Below are 14,691 nucleotides of genomic sequence, written 5' to 3'. Positions count from 1 at the left end.
TGTGAAGTTTAATTGAAGAGTGGGACAAACATTGGACTTCCCTGGGCCATTTGTCCATTTCCAATTCCAATTCCAATTCCAATTCCAATGAATGAATGTCATGGGAGCACACAGGGAGTAGAACAGAGTATGGAGAGAAGAGTTTCCGGTCATTATTGACAAAATTTTCTTTGACAGTTGCCTAGAGGTCTCAGAAAAGAGAAACAGAGGGGGCAGGTTTAACTACAGGTTCCAGCATGGGTTTGTAATAGGATGTCGTCAGAATTATGGGATTACATTTTAGTGTTGGGATCTTAGTGACTCTTGGTTTCTGGAAAGCTTTATTGGTTATAGAATTTAAGTAACCCTCGCTTACTTAGTTTTGTTTAGGCCTCATAAAAAATACTCTGTTTATTAACGAAGCATTTTTTCTTTAGTTGCTAATAGAAAACTCAGTTTAAAATGGTTTAAGCACACACCAAAAAAGCAATTGACTTTAATACCCAAGGAGTCTAGGGGTATTATGTTGTAGGCATGGCTTCTTTTAGGGATTCCAGCAATGTCATTAGAGCTTCTTCCTTTCTCTCTGTCTCGTGGGTCTGCTTGCTCATAGGTTCATGCTAATAACTCAGGTTGCCTCTTCATGGTGACCTCTCAAAGCTCCAGACTCATATCTTCTAGTTTTAGAAAAAGAGAAAAGAGAGCACCCCTTTTCTGAGCATTCTGGCAACAATCTTAGGCCTGGCTTTGTGTGGGTCACATGCTTTTCCTTGAGCCAGTCACCATGGCCATGAGGATTTGCTACTCTGACTGGCTGGGCCTGGGCCATGTCCTCTACAAAATAAGGGGCAGCATCATCTCTGCCTGAAACACTTGGGCTGAACCCCTAGAATGTAAGCTGCCCAAGAGTAGGTATTTTTATTTTGTCAGTTTTGTGCACTGCTATAATCTTCATAGTTAGAACCATATCTTTTGCACAGTAGAGCACACCAGAGAATCTGTTGAATGAAGGAATGAGTGTGTGGAAAGGTTGATTCCCCAAGAAAAATTGTGGGGCTGTTACCAGATAGAGAGGAAATGCGTGTCAGGCCATCACAGATGTTTCTCTGTGTGCATGCAGGGGAGCAGTGGCAGTAGTAATATTAGCTCTTGTCTCACTTTTAATTCAACTTACACCCAGCTCTGGAATAGGAATTGATCCTCCTGAATTGATGTTGAATCATAACAGCATGACGAATAACTTTGGAGACAATGGCAAAGTTTTGGAGCCCCATCCAACTACCAGAAATCTAGGAGCAGAACCATCTCTGTATTGCTCAAATGTGTCAATAGAGTTCTGCCGTTAGATCATAGTAATAGTTGTATGACTCTGAATATGCTAAACACCCCTGAATTGTACATTCAGAGTGAGCTTTATGATATGTAAGTTATATCCTATAAAATGAATAAAACAGTCACCACTCTCAAGGAACTTATAATTTAGGAGGGGAGTTAGACATCTCAGTTGGCATTTATAGTGTAATATAGAAGTGCTGATATGAACAGCCTGTTACATACCTAGCACAGAGGTGGGGGCAGCCATCATTGTGTTTAGGAATCAGAGAAAGGCTAAAGGAGCTGGGTTTTGAAGGATTTATAGTTTTCAGGCAGGGTATAGGGTGGGGGTAGGGGAGATGAAGGCAAAAGACATACCTAGGTAGAGGAAACAAACTCCATGTGCACGGGGAAGAGTTGAGAAGGGGCTTGGCATTGTCAAGAAAGTTGACTGTGGCTATAGTGTAGAGAACAAGACGGGGGGGAGGGGCGGGGGTACAGTGGTGGGAGATGTGACCAGAAGGCTCGATTGAGACTAGCATAGGGGAGTTTGAAGTGGCTTACAGAGTGAGCTGAATTCAAACAAGGGGCCAGAAAGTGTTTTCAAGCAGGAGATCTACACGATCAGTTTGTGTTTATTTTTTTTTAAGGTTTTATTTATTTATTCATGAGAGACACACACAGAGAGAGAGAGAGAGAGAGAGGTAGAAATACAGGCAGAGGGAGAAGCAGGCTCCATGCAGGGAGCCCAACATGGGACTCGATCCCGGGTCTCCAGGATCAGGCCCTCTGAACGCGGTGCCAAACTACTGAACCACCCAGGCTGCCCGTGGTTTGTGTTTAGAATGATACAGGGCAAAATGTGTCAGGCTAGACTGCAGAGCCATTACGCTTGCAGATTTAGAAAGAAACTGATGAGTAATGAGGGCCTGAAAGCAGGCATGGAGGAGGTGGGAAGGGGAGACTCAGTTTACTGAGTCTCAGAGGAACTCAGAGGAACACTTTAAGGAAAATGGGCAGAATTCGGTAGGATAGGAAAGCCATGAAGGACCATCCCAGTGCTGCTAGTCTGGGAAATGCAGAGGCAATGCCCTGAATTCTCACTTAGGGTCTAGCCCATGTGTCAGTGGATTTAACTCCCTCCATCCCTCCAATTCCTAAGGAGTATTAGGCCAAGTGGTCTTTGATCTTAAATCTGTAGTAGCATCATGGGAGGCAAAGATAAATGGAGGTGGCCTGAATGCCCCAACTTCTGAGTGTCACTGTGGTATTAGGATCGGGGAAAGCAGGCTAAAATGTCTTACGTGGAGAAGAGCAGAAGCAAGAGATGCGTGAGGGGGGTGGTAGCCTTTCACTTTTATATCCACAGAGCGTTCATTGGTTGCCCATACTTTTTAGTATCTATACGATTGCTGTGTTGCTATTTCCCAGCATATGTGATTCCCTTTCGATCATGGTTACTAACGATGCTGGTGGTAAATATGAGGAAGGAAGGGAAGAGAGGGAGGGCCAGAATGGGGTGCTGGGGGGCATGGTGGTGACAGGAGCACTGTACCCCACGTACCAGAGCCTCTGCTGAGCCGTTAATGCTGTTCATACCAAAGCTTGGAGAACTCGGAGCTGGGAGCATGACAGCTGATAAGAAATCATGTCTGGCAGAGAAGTATACCAGCCTGTTCTGGGTCACAAAACATATACTTTGGACTCTAAATAGCCTTTTCTTCTATGGCGGAATTGCCTAAGAATTTCTTGAGCCGAGACCGAGGAGCAAAATAAATTGGTCTGGATAGTATATTGAAAGATTTTATTTTAACTCTTGCTCAGATGCTGCATGGGATAAAAGCTGGAGAGGAGCTAGACTTTTAATGTAAACAGTTCTTGAGATGTTAAATGAAACACTTGGCTTTTTTTTTTTTTCATCGTATTCACTGATTTTTTTCTCTGAACATGCATTGAGCACCTACTGTGTGCTACGCTGCTCTTCTGGTTGCTGGAGCTCACGGTCTAATAGGAAACTCAAAAGGCAAAAATAACAGTGGGAGTGATGCTGTCAGAGAGAGAGGTGTATGGAGGTTTGAGAGTATAGAAGAAGGAGCCCTGCAATCTGCCTGGAGGGGCAAGAAGACAGTGTACAACAAGGTGATCTCTACCTTGAATACCTTGAATCTTTTTTTTTTTTTTTTAAGATTTTTGGGGCAGGCCGGGTGGCTCAGCGGTTTAGTGCTGCCTTCAGCCCTGGGCCTGATCCTGGAGCCCCGGGATCGAGTCCCATGTTGGGCTACTTGCATGGAGTCGGCTTCTCCCTCTGCCTGTGTCTCTGTGTCTCTCTCTCTGTCTCTCTCTCTCTCTCTCTCTCTGCGTCTCTCACGAATAGATAAATAAAATCTTAAAAAAAAAAGATTTTATTTATCTATTCGTGAGAGACGCAGAGAGAGGCAGAGACATAGGCAGAGGGAGAAGCAGGCTCCCTGCCGGGAGTCTGATGCGGGACTCGATCCCAGGACCCCAGGATCACGACCTGAGCCAAAGGCAGATGCTCAGCCACCCAGGCACCACCATCTACCTTGAATCTTAAAGGTGAAATAGAAATTTGCCAGATGGGAGAGAAGGATGCTGAGAACGTGTCCAAGGACAAGCAATGTGACATGCGTGATCAGAGTGTTTCAAGTGCCTCAGCAATCATTATCTTGTTCTAGTGGTTCTTGGCCTTGACCACACATTGGAATTGCCCTGACAGGGCCCAATCCCAGGTCAATTGAATCAGAGTCTTTGGAGGGTGTCTTTAGGAGTGGGCCTTTGCCTTTTCTTTGTCTTCAAAAGCTTCCCAAGGGATGCATGCAGCCAGGGTTGAAAACATTTCCTTGTTCCTGTAACACCTGTGCTTTGACCTTTTGGAGACCTCTGATCCCTTGGCCTTTCCCTCCCAGCTCTCCATCCTCTTCCTGGCTCCATTCCCTGCCCTCTCCAGGCCCTACCCAGAGTACATTCCTCATCTGTTCACTTCCCCACACCTTATACCTCACTTCTGCCCCCACCTGTGACTATGTCTTCATTTTTCCCTCCCATTTTTTAAAAAAGATTTTATTTATTTATTCATGAGAAACACAGAGAGACGTACATAGGTAGAGGGAAAAGCAGGCTGCCTGTAGGGAACCTGATGTGGGACTCAATCCCTGGACTTTGGGATCATGCCCTGGGCCAAAGGCAGACACTCAGCCACTGAGCCACCTGGGTGCCCCAGTATGTTGCCTTTTCATTTCATTGATGGTGTCCTTTGCTGTGCAGAAAATTTAGGGAGTTGATGTCATCCCACTTGTTTATTTTTGCTTTTGTTGCCTTTGCTTTTGGTGTCAAAACCAAAGAACGATTGCCAAGACCCATGTCAAGGAGCTTACTGCCTATGTTTTCTTCTGGGAATTTTATGGTTTCAAGTCTTATGTTGAAGTCTTTTATCCATTTTAAGTTGATGTTTATGTGGAGGGGATAAGGGCGTGGTCCCATTTCATTCTTCCACATGTGGCTGTCCAGCTTTCCCAGCACCATTTATTGAAGAGACCATCCTTTCTCAGTTGTGTATTGTTGGCTTCTTTGTCATAAGTTAATTGGCCGTACATGCGTGGGGTTATTTCTGCGCTCTCTGGTCTGTCCTATTGATCTGTGTGTCTCTTCTTATACCATCAAACTTCACATTTCTTTTAGAAAAAGTCACCAACTCTGTGTTTCTCCCATGTGACTGTTTCTGGACTTTGTTCCTCTCCTTGTGTTCCCCTTGCCTGCTTCCTCTCGGGGGAAGACTTTACTTTCACAGAGAAAATTGAGGCTGTCAGTGCTGCTTTTCCTTGGCTTTGTGTCACAGCCATGGTAGATATGCCTGTTGCCACCCTTACTTCTTTCCTTCTTTCTCTCATCAGACATCCCTTGTCTTGGGCAAGGCTGACTCTCTCATATCTGCTATGCTCCCTCCTCTCATCACCTGGATCCTTTCTTAAAAAGATTTTGTTTATTTCTGAGAGAGAGAGAGAGAGGGGGGGGGGGGGGAATGAGCATGAGCCAGGGGGAGGGACAGAGGGAGAACAGACTCCTGGCTGAGCAGGGAGCCTGATCCGGGAACTCAATCCCAGGACCCTAGGATCATGACCTGAGCTGAAGGCAGACGCCGAACAAACTGAGCCACCCAGATACCCTCATCACCTGCATTCTATCTTATTCATCTATTCCTCTTGTATTTCCATTTTCCCCTTCTCTACTGGCCTCTGCATTTCCAGCTTCTAAGCAATAAAACATCACTAAGACTGTAATCTTTAAAAAACAAAAATTCCTTCCTATAACCCCAAGTCATCCTCCAACTGCTCTTCTGTCCCCTCACTTTGTTTGTAGGGAAGTTCCTTGAAGGTCACCCTCTGCCCACCTCTGCCATTCTCCCAAAGCTGTTGGAGAACAGAAGCCACCAATGTTCTTATAATCAGCCAGTGCTGCTTAAGCCGGGGGGTGGGGGGGCTTATCTTCATGCCCTGGGCAAGGGATGAATGATTAGAGTCAGTGAGAGGGAAAGACTCTCCCCACCTAGAACCCCCCACCCTGTGCCTAAGTCTCTCATGCCCACCTTGTTCTTTCCCTCCTGTCTTGATTGGATTATTTACAGTAGCCTTCCAGGGGGTCTCTGGGCCTGGGTTTTGCTTCCCTTTGATAAATGGCAGAGTCAGACTCTAACACCTAATGGAAGAGTGTGAAGATGGGGCCAGCCTGCCTCTTTCGTTGGGGAAGCACTCTCCATCTGCCTCATTCTGCTCTTGTCCTGATGACTACTCAGGTTTTAATTGCCTAATTTACATTGCTTCTTTAATGCCCTTTCATCAAAGTCATCTTGGAGAACATGCTGGGGGAAAGATACCCTTTCCCTCTACCGCATAAAGGAGTACAACACATACATACACATACACATACATCCTCTCCCTATCCCTCTCTCTCTCTCTCTCTCTTCCTGTTTCTTTCTCTTCAACCTCAGATTCATCCTTTACTCTGTTGAAGTGCTTGATCTTCTTCTCTGCCTGGGGTTCAAGTCTAAACCCTTGGAGCATGTCTTGTAGGACTCCACCTGACTCGTCCTCCCCCTTAACCGCATCTCAACTTTTGTGTTTGGATTTGCTAAGACCCCCCAAATGCCAATCCACCCTCTCTTACCTTCACATCCTCTCCAGACTGAAGTGGGAAGACCACTCACTCCTTTGCACCTCCCCTAATTCCCATCCTGGTTGATACTTATTACATTATGGCGTGTTTGTCTTCAACAAGGCTGAAAGCACTCAGCAGGTGGGACCTTGTGTGTCTTGGTTCCCCTACTCCTAGCACAGTGCCTGGCAAGAGGAAAGTGCTCCTTAAAGATGGTGATCCCACAAAAGTGTGTGGGAAAGGAGGGAATGGTAAAATAATAATCCCTAATGGTATGCCAGGCATTAGGCTAAATGCTTGACAGTCATCTCTCTTCATTCTCAACAAAAATCAGTGAGGGGTAGATACTACTACTATCCCGATTTTACAGAGAAATGGAGAATTTAACTCACTTACCTGTTATGTCAAGGAATTTGGACTTATTCTTGAGTCCAAAGAAAACCGTTAAGTAGAATAGATTCAAAGAGACGTTGTCAGATTTCCTTTGCTTTAAAAAAGAAACACAAACCTCCTTCCTCTTAAACTTGAGCGATTTTTTCCCCCTATAATTAAGCTCTCTGGATCCAACTTCTTTATCTCATCTTGTTAGCCTGTTTAATTCCTGTGTGTCCATACAGCAGGACCATTTTTATCACTTGGAGCAGATCAGGTGTTAATTTGGGGGCCCTGGCAGGCAGCTCTTTGCTCTGTCACTTGGATCTAAAGGGGTAAGGGTTGCTTACACTTATTGTTAAATACCCGCCTGCATTTCTCATTTTAACCCACACAAAAACCACATGCTATTAATGTGCCCATTTTTCAGACAAGGACCCTGACGATTTGGTGTCCTAGATCCCTCAGCTAGTAAGTAGCATGGACAGGGCTCGAGCCTTGTCCCCCTGGCCCTGAGTTCTATGTTCTTATCCTCATGGCACTGCCTTCCACATTCAGGGCCTCCCTCTTTTCTTTTCTTTTCTTTTCTTTTCTTTTCTTTTCTTTTCTTTTCTTTTCTTTTCTTTTCTTTTCTTTCTCTCTTCTCTTCTCTTCTCTTCTCTTCTCTTCTCTTCTCTTCTTCTTCTTTTCTTCTTTTCTTCTTTCTTTTCTTTTCTTTCTTTTCTCTTTTTTTTTTAAGATTTTATTTATTCATGAGAAACACAGAGAGAGACAGACAGAAAAAGAGGGGGGGGGGGCAGAGACACAGGCAGAGGGAGAAGCAGGCTCCATGCAGGGAGCCCGACCTGGGACTCGATCCCCAGACTCCAGGATCACGCCCTGGGCTGAAGGCGGCGCTAAACTTCTGAGCCACTTGGGCTGCAGGGGCCTCCTTCTTTGAAGCCTTGTTCTTTCTAGGAATTTGCTGACCTCTGCCTACTTCTTTGGAGCCCAAATGACTGCCCAGCTGGTAGTTAACTCCTAGAGATGGCTATATATGTCATAGCATTAACTTGGCTGTTCTAGATGTGAACCTTTTATTTTGCTCCCAGATGATACCATCATTTAATATCTTAAGATGCACACAAACTGTATTCAGGCTTTGATCTATAAAAATAGTGCAAAAGAGCTATTTTGTACAGGATGGTCCTGTTGTTCTAATTTAGCCTGCCCAGACCTCCCCTTCAGGATATCTCGCACACAGAAATGTTACAAAGGGCATAGGGAGGGCAGTGGGATCCAAAAGGCTGATGAGAATGTGGCGAAAGGTTTTTATCTATCACATCCAAGATATAAAAGCTATTTAATCACCTAGAAATTCTGATAGTATTCTTTCTGAAAATGTTTCTGGTTATAAACAAAGTAAATAAAGCTTTCTCCCTAATAACATTGTTAGAATATAGTACCTTAACATCATAAAATAGCCTCCCAGAAATATTTGCCATGTCTTTTAAAAAGCAGAGATTTCCTTTCTCATAATAATGTCATTCTAAATACCCAAGAGTTTAAATGGCATTTTCTCTTGTGTGCCCATGTGACAAGATATGGGTCTCTGGGAAAATTTCAAATGGGTTCAAGTTGGGCCCTTTTTTTTTTTTTTTCTTAAAACAGGATTCAGTTTTATGTTTTTTTAAAAAATTTTTTTAAAGATTTTATTTATTCATGAGAGACACACACACACACAGAGAGAGAGAGAGAGAGAGAGAGAGAGAGAGAGAAAGAGAGAGGCAGAGACACAGGCAGAGGGAGAAGCAGGCTCCATGCAGGGAGCCTGACGTGGGACTTGATCCAGGGTCTCCAGGATCACGCCCTGGGCCGTAGGCAGGTGCTCAACCGCTGAGCTATCCAGGGATCCCTGGTGGGCCCTTTCATATCAAGTACTACTCTTGAGTAAGGTTGAATTATGAATTGGAATATATGAAAATGGTAGTAATAGTGAAAACAGTATAATTATTTTAAAATGTAGTTGCCAGGATTTTGCTTAAAAAGGAGAAACAAACCAAATTTTTTTTTCTAACTAAAATGAAGCCCAGGTGCTTAGCTGTTTTGCTGGGTTAGCAATAGTCCTTACAAGTAACAATTCTAAAGAATGGAGTCCAAGGTCTAACCACTTCATGTTACAGCCCTTAGCTGTCTTTGTAGGCCATGCGTGTATTGCGTTATAAATGTGGGCGCTGCCTATAGTGTACATTGCCTGCCTTTCTAGAAGCACACAGACCCGAGCATGAGTGGGTGACTCTTTCCTAAAGTAGATAATCCTGAGTATTTGATGATAGAAAGAAATACCTCAAGCTCCCAAGCAAAGGAACATTTTTACCTTCCTTCCCTGTGGAGGTCTCTGTTTTGCCTGGGGGTGGAAGAGGGAGTTGTCACAATACAATTTTAGGAATGTTAGGAGCTGTGCTTTGGTTCATTTGCTGGTGTAAACTCACTGAGGTCTCCGTGGAGGGTAAAGGATCAGATAAGAAAGGGTCATTCTTCATAGGCTGAGAAATGTGAAACCTTAGGAATTTTTGTTGATGAATCTTATTCCTTTCTAGTCTGAGAAACCTTTCTTTCTTCCTAGTAAGAGACACATGGAATAAATCACGGATGGTATGAACAATATTTGAGATAAATGCAACTGTCAGATAGTTTCCTAGGAGTCCTGCAAGGGCACACAGGGCCTGCAAACCGCTGAGTCTGTATTTTAATTCAGTGGAATATATTCAGACTCCTTTGGGGGCTCTAACAGAGCAGTAGCCAAGGTCTCAAGGCTGCATTATTAGTAATAGTTTGTGTGCGTGTGTGTGTGTGTGTGTGTGTGTGTGTTCTCAAGTAACTGAGCCATTTCTCCAAAATGTCTTTCATCCAAACACTAAGCCCAGGTCAAAAATGTTCACAAAGGTATTAGCAAACTGATGGAGATTTGGTTTTTCCAGGCATTCAGAACACAGTTTCTCAACATGGCTGAGAAAAATTACCTTGGATGTATGGTACATTGTTGAACAGTGACCTTTCAGGTTAATTAAGAAGACTGGAACCCCAGAGGATTTTTGGGCAACCTTTTTGTTGCTCAAGGGAACTACAGAATAGAAATGTGGTGTGAATGTTTAGAAAGGGGATGCTTTGCAAGGTTGTGAATAATGACCAGGAGAAAAAGCCCTTAAATGAATTCAAAAGGGAGATTCTAAATAAAATTTGGACCCTTAGACCGCTCAGCTTTTCTGTAAATTGGCTTTTTTTGTATCCACGTTAAGCCTTTTATTTGTTCCTATTTAATTTATGAGTGAATAGTGAAAATAAAGAGGAAAATGAGTCCATTCTATAAGAATGTGTGCAATGGAAGCATTAATCCTTTCAATTTTTTGTAAAAACAATGTTGGCTCACTGTATGCTAAGCAGTTTAATCATGCCAGGCAGCCTGCTAATGACTAGTTTCTTTTTTCCAGGTGACTCAGGTGTAGACACCGTGGCAGTGTTTATGGCCAGCAGCGGAGCCACAGACATCACAAATCGAAACAGCCCAGCCACACCACCAAATACCCTTCATCTCCGTTCCTCCCACAATGAACTGTTGAATGCTGAAATAAAACACACCGAAAGCAAGAACAGCACACCCCCCAAATGCAGGAAAAAATATGCACTAACTAACATCCAGGTGGCAATGGGCCTCTCTGATCCAGCTGCACAGCCCCTGCTGGGAAGTGGCTCTGCCAACATCAAGCTGGTGAAAAATGGGGAGAACCAGCTCCGGAAGGCTGCAGAACAGGGACAGCAGGACCCCAACAAAAACGTCAGCCCCACTGCAGTCATCAACATAACTTCTGAGAAGTTAGAGGGCAAAGAGCCCCACCCATGCGATTCCTCAGGCTGTGAAATTCTACCCTCCCAACCCAGGAGAACCAAGAGCTTCCTAAATTACTATGCAGACCTGGAAACCTCAACCAGAGAACTAGAGCAGAACTTAGGCAACCAGCACGGGGTTGTGGAAGAGAAATCGCAGCCCGGCCAGGGCCAGGCCTCCACCGTCATCGGGAATGGTGAAGCGCTGCCACAGAAAGCCAACAAAGCCCAGTTCAGCCCCGAAGATGGCCAAGTGGCCACGGTGTCATCCAGCCCAGAGACCAAGAAGGATCATCCTAAGACGGGAGCCAAAACTGACTGCGCACTCCACCGGATCCAGAACCTGGCACCGAGTGATGAGGAGTCCAGCTGGACAACACTATCCCAAGACAGCGCCTCACCCAGTTCCCCAGATGAAACAGGTACCCCTGGGAAGGGTCTAGACCATGGCAGTAGTTTCTTCTGGTGTTCCCAGTTATTGACGAGATTAAGCCCTAGTCGCACCAAAAAAGTCCATTTGTGGGCAGAGAAGAATGTATGCCTCTTGGGGTACAATAAGGCAGTTTGTGTGGAAAATATCATTAGATTTCTCCCTGGCTTCATTTTGGTTCTTACCTACGTTGTTTGTTCTGGTGAGCATTTTTGTAAAAGAAATGGGTTCTTGGTGTATAGTAAAGCATGATCTGTTTTGAAATTATACTGCCAGTGCTTAGGTGACTTAGGTGAACTGGCTCTAAACCCTATCTAGAAATACTGGGTTTTGTTAAGCAAAATAATAAAAGAGAGAGAGTTGCAGGGGACAACACATAGCTTCATGAAAAGAACCAACTATTTTAAAGTTCTCAGAACTTAGTTATGCTCAAACTAATGACAAGTTAGAAGTTTAAAAAGTTTAAAAGTCTACTTGTTGTAGACATTTCCCTTTGACCTTTACTGGGGAACATTTTATTAGCCTGGTTCATGTGATATTTGAAAGTAAGAAAGTGGTGGTGTGAGGTTTTTTTTTTTTTTTTTTTTTTTTTATATTCAGAAGTTCAGGATTTTAAGTGGTCTAATTGAGACCAGTCTTTCCAGTCTTTGTCTATATCTGTAACATCTTCAGATTTGTCCTAATTGGAACAGAAATGAACAGGGTTCTAAAAGCCAGCTACTTTGAATATCTTCTTCTCATAACTCCCCCACTGTACTGATTATAAGATTAAAACATGTGGAGCACTTTGTTGTATCTTAATTCAGGATAAACAAGCACTCACAAAGGCTTATTTCTCTAACATAACCCTGTCACCCAGCAGCTACCCCAGTGGGTTCCACGACTATGTCAATGTGCTGGAAATATAACAGATCGTCCCACTGCTGAAGGAAATAACATTTCTGCCTGCTCTAAGGCAGAGAAACTACAAGGACTATAGATAAGGAAGAAGAGAGGGAGAAAGTGAAGACATTAACTTGTTTAAAAAAAAAAAAAGAAGTGTTTTTGAAATGCCCTTTAGAATCGCAGTGCTTTAGGTGATAGATTTCATCAGCCTGCTGTAGCTGGATATGGCAGTAGGGAGGTTGAGATGAGTCCATTTCATCTCATAAATGCCTGGACCTGCACATTACTGGAAACATAATTATGTTTAGTAATGTTGCTGAGTTCACAGCTATTACTTTTTACCCATTGAGAGGATTCATATCCTGTAGCTGATGGACACTGTCACCTGCTCATGTTTGAATCTACATAAAGGTCTCCTTGGGTATCTAACATCTAGGATCCACTTCCTTTCAGGAGTACCACCCAGACCTCATTGTCTTCCTCCCATCACGATAGCCTTTCCACCGCAATTCCAGGCATGGCGCTTTCTGCTGTAGACAAATTTTAAATTTTACTGGAAAAATTAGAGAGGGAGACAAACCATGAGAGACTCCTCACTCTGGGAAACAAAGGGTTGTGGAAGGGGAAGGGGGAGGTAACTGGGTGATGGGCACTGAGGAGGGCACTTGATGGGATGAGCATTGGTATTATACTGTATGTTGGCAAATTGAATTTAAATTTTAAAAAATTAATTAAGAAAATAGATAAATAAATAAAATTTACTGGATGATATTAAATGAACAATAAAGTCTCCCCTGTTCCTCACTCTAGCCCCTATTCACAATGATGTCTGCTGTCTTTTTTTTTAAGTATTTCCTTTCAGAAAGCATTTTATGTATGTATGTATGTATGTATGTATGTATGTATTTATTTATTTATTTATTTATTTATTGTTTTTAAAAGGTTTTATTTATTTATTCATGTGAGACACACAGAGAGAGAGAGAGACACAGAGAGAGGCAGAGACACAGGCAGAGGGAGAAGCAGGCTCCACGCAGGGAGCCTGATGTGGGACTCGATCCTGGGACTCCAGAATCATGCCCTGGGCTGAAGGTGGTGCTAAATCCCCAGAGAGCATCTTAGACATATACCCACATTTATAATAAATTTTAAGTTTTACCCAAATTTTATGATAATGGTATTTTTTAAAGAGTCCTTATCTTTTAGAGATATATACCAATATATAATAGTATAATAGATACAACGTGATACAATATACACTAACATAAATAATATTGGGTATGGGATTTTCTTCAAAATAATTGTGGTGGAAATAAAAGAAAAAGAAAGAAAAAAGAAACAAAACCGCCCATTAGCTGATAATTGTTAAAGATTTGTACATAAGTGTTTATTATTCTGTTCTCTCTAATTTTGCATCTTTAAAATTCTCCACAATAAAAAATCAAAACAGGGATGCCTGGGTGGCTCAGCGGTTGAGCATCTGCCTTTGGCCCAGGGTGTGATCCTGGAGTTCTGGGATCAAGTCCCACATCAGGCTCCTGCAAGGAGTCTGCTTCTCCCTGTGTCTCTCATGAATAAATAAAACATTAAAAAAAATCAAAACAAAAAAATTACATTAGTTTTAGGAAGGTTTGCTTTTTCCTCCTAAGTATATATTTTGCAGAGCAGTGCATATGAGGACATACAATTTTTCTACCTCAGGTTTTTTAAGTATCAAGCATGCTATTCCACGATATTCGAGCTCCACAGTTTAATTATTCCCTCACTGCTGAGTGTCTGGATGATTTCTGTGTACTGCTCCTTCTCTTGTAGGGTGCTAGTGTCAGTAAGGGCCTACGGAGAGCACAAAATTCCAGCTGAACACATACATTCTGACTCTGACTCTCTCCAGGAAACCTTCCCGGGGTCCCCTCTGCTCACTGCTCATTTGCTCAGTGTCCTGGCATCACTTTTTGTTGTGTTTCTCTGGTGCTTGGCAGATGAAGCAAACTGAGTTAAGCTTTCTGACACAATGAGAGGCTATGTTCATTTTTCTCTCTTCAAGTCAGTTTTGAAGACCTTCACATTTTAAAGGAAGATTGACAATATGGTAACATCCCTTAATGGGTAGCTAAGGATAGACATTTTGAATCAAATATGCTCAAGAGAATGTGGGTTAGCTGTGACTCTCAAGCAGTGACATTTGAGTTTTTAAAAAAAGTACTTAAGAACCTAACCTGTGCTATTTTCAACATATGGTCACTCTGGAATCTCTGTACTTATTTCAGCACGCCGCAAGATCTCAAAATATTAATATCAGTAGTTTTTAGGAATTCTTTTGGAATTTCGTCATAGCCGGTTGTGAACTCCTACTGAATTGAAACCTCTTTATTTCATGATCACACTTCCAAGTTTCAGGTGGTGACCACTACGAAAATTAGTGAGTAAAATAAAATAAATGAATTTTCAGCATTTGTATTACTTTTGATTTTGTCTCTCCAGTGAAACATAGTGTTTATAATGATCATGATCAGCTTAAATTAAACATTGTATGTTTCACTTCTAATGGTCAAATCAGTGTTTATTATGTTTCCTATAATATATACATGTTTATGTATATAATAAACACAAATACTAACTATTGAGAGAAAAAAATAAGAGCAAATTTTTGTAAGATACTGGTATGCATCGCATAATAC

The 14,691-nt window shown here is 42.7% G+C and overlaps 1 protein-coding gene across 7 annotated transcripts in view; it reads left to right on the top strand.

The window, feature by feature from the left end:
• Positions 1-14,691, top strand: part of APBB2 (amyloid beta precursor protein binding family B member 2) — a 378,025-nt gene that overhangs the window by 174,611 nt on the left and 188,723 nt on the right. For all 7 annotated transcript variants that reach the window (XM_055326622.1, XM_055326620.1, XM_055326618.1 and 4 more), the window contains one exon: positions 10,305-11,120. In XM_055326622.1, coding sequence (XP_055182597.1) covers positions 10,305-11,120 — 816 coding nt within the window. The remainder of the gene's footprint in view (positions 1-10,304; positions 11,121-14,691) is intronic.

The sequence above is a fragment of the Nyctereutes procyonoides genome, unplaced genomic scaffold (assembly GCF_905146905.1).
Source record: "Nyctereutes procyonoides isolate TBG_1078 unplaced genomic scaffold, NYPRO_anot_genome, whole genome shotgun sequence".
NCBI classification, from domain to species: domain Eukaryota; kingdom Metazoa; phylum Chordata; class Mammalia; order Carnivora; family Canidae; genus Nyctereutes; species Nyctereutes procyonoides.
The sequence above is the reverse complement of the archived record's forward strand: the minus strand, read 5'-3'. Positions and strand labels throughout refer to the sequence as shown.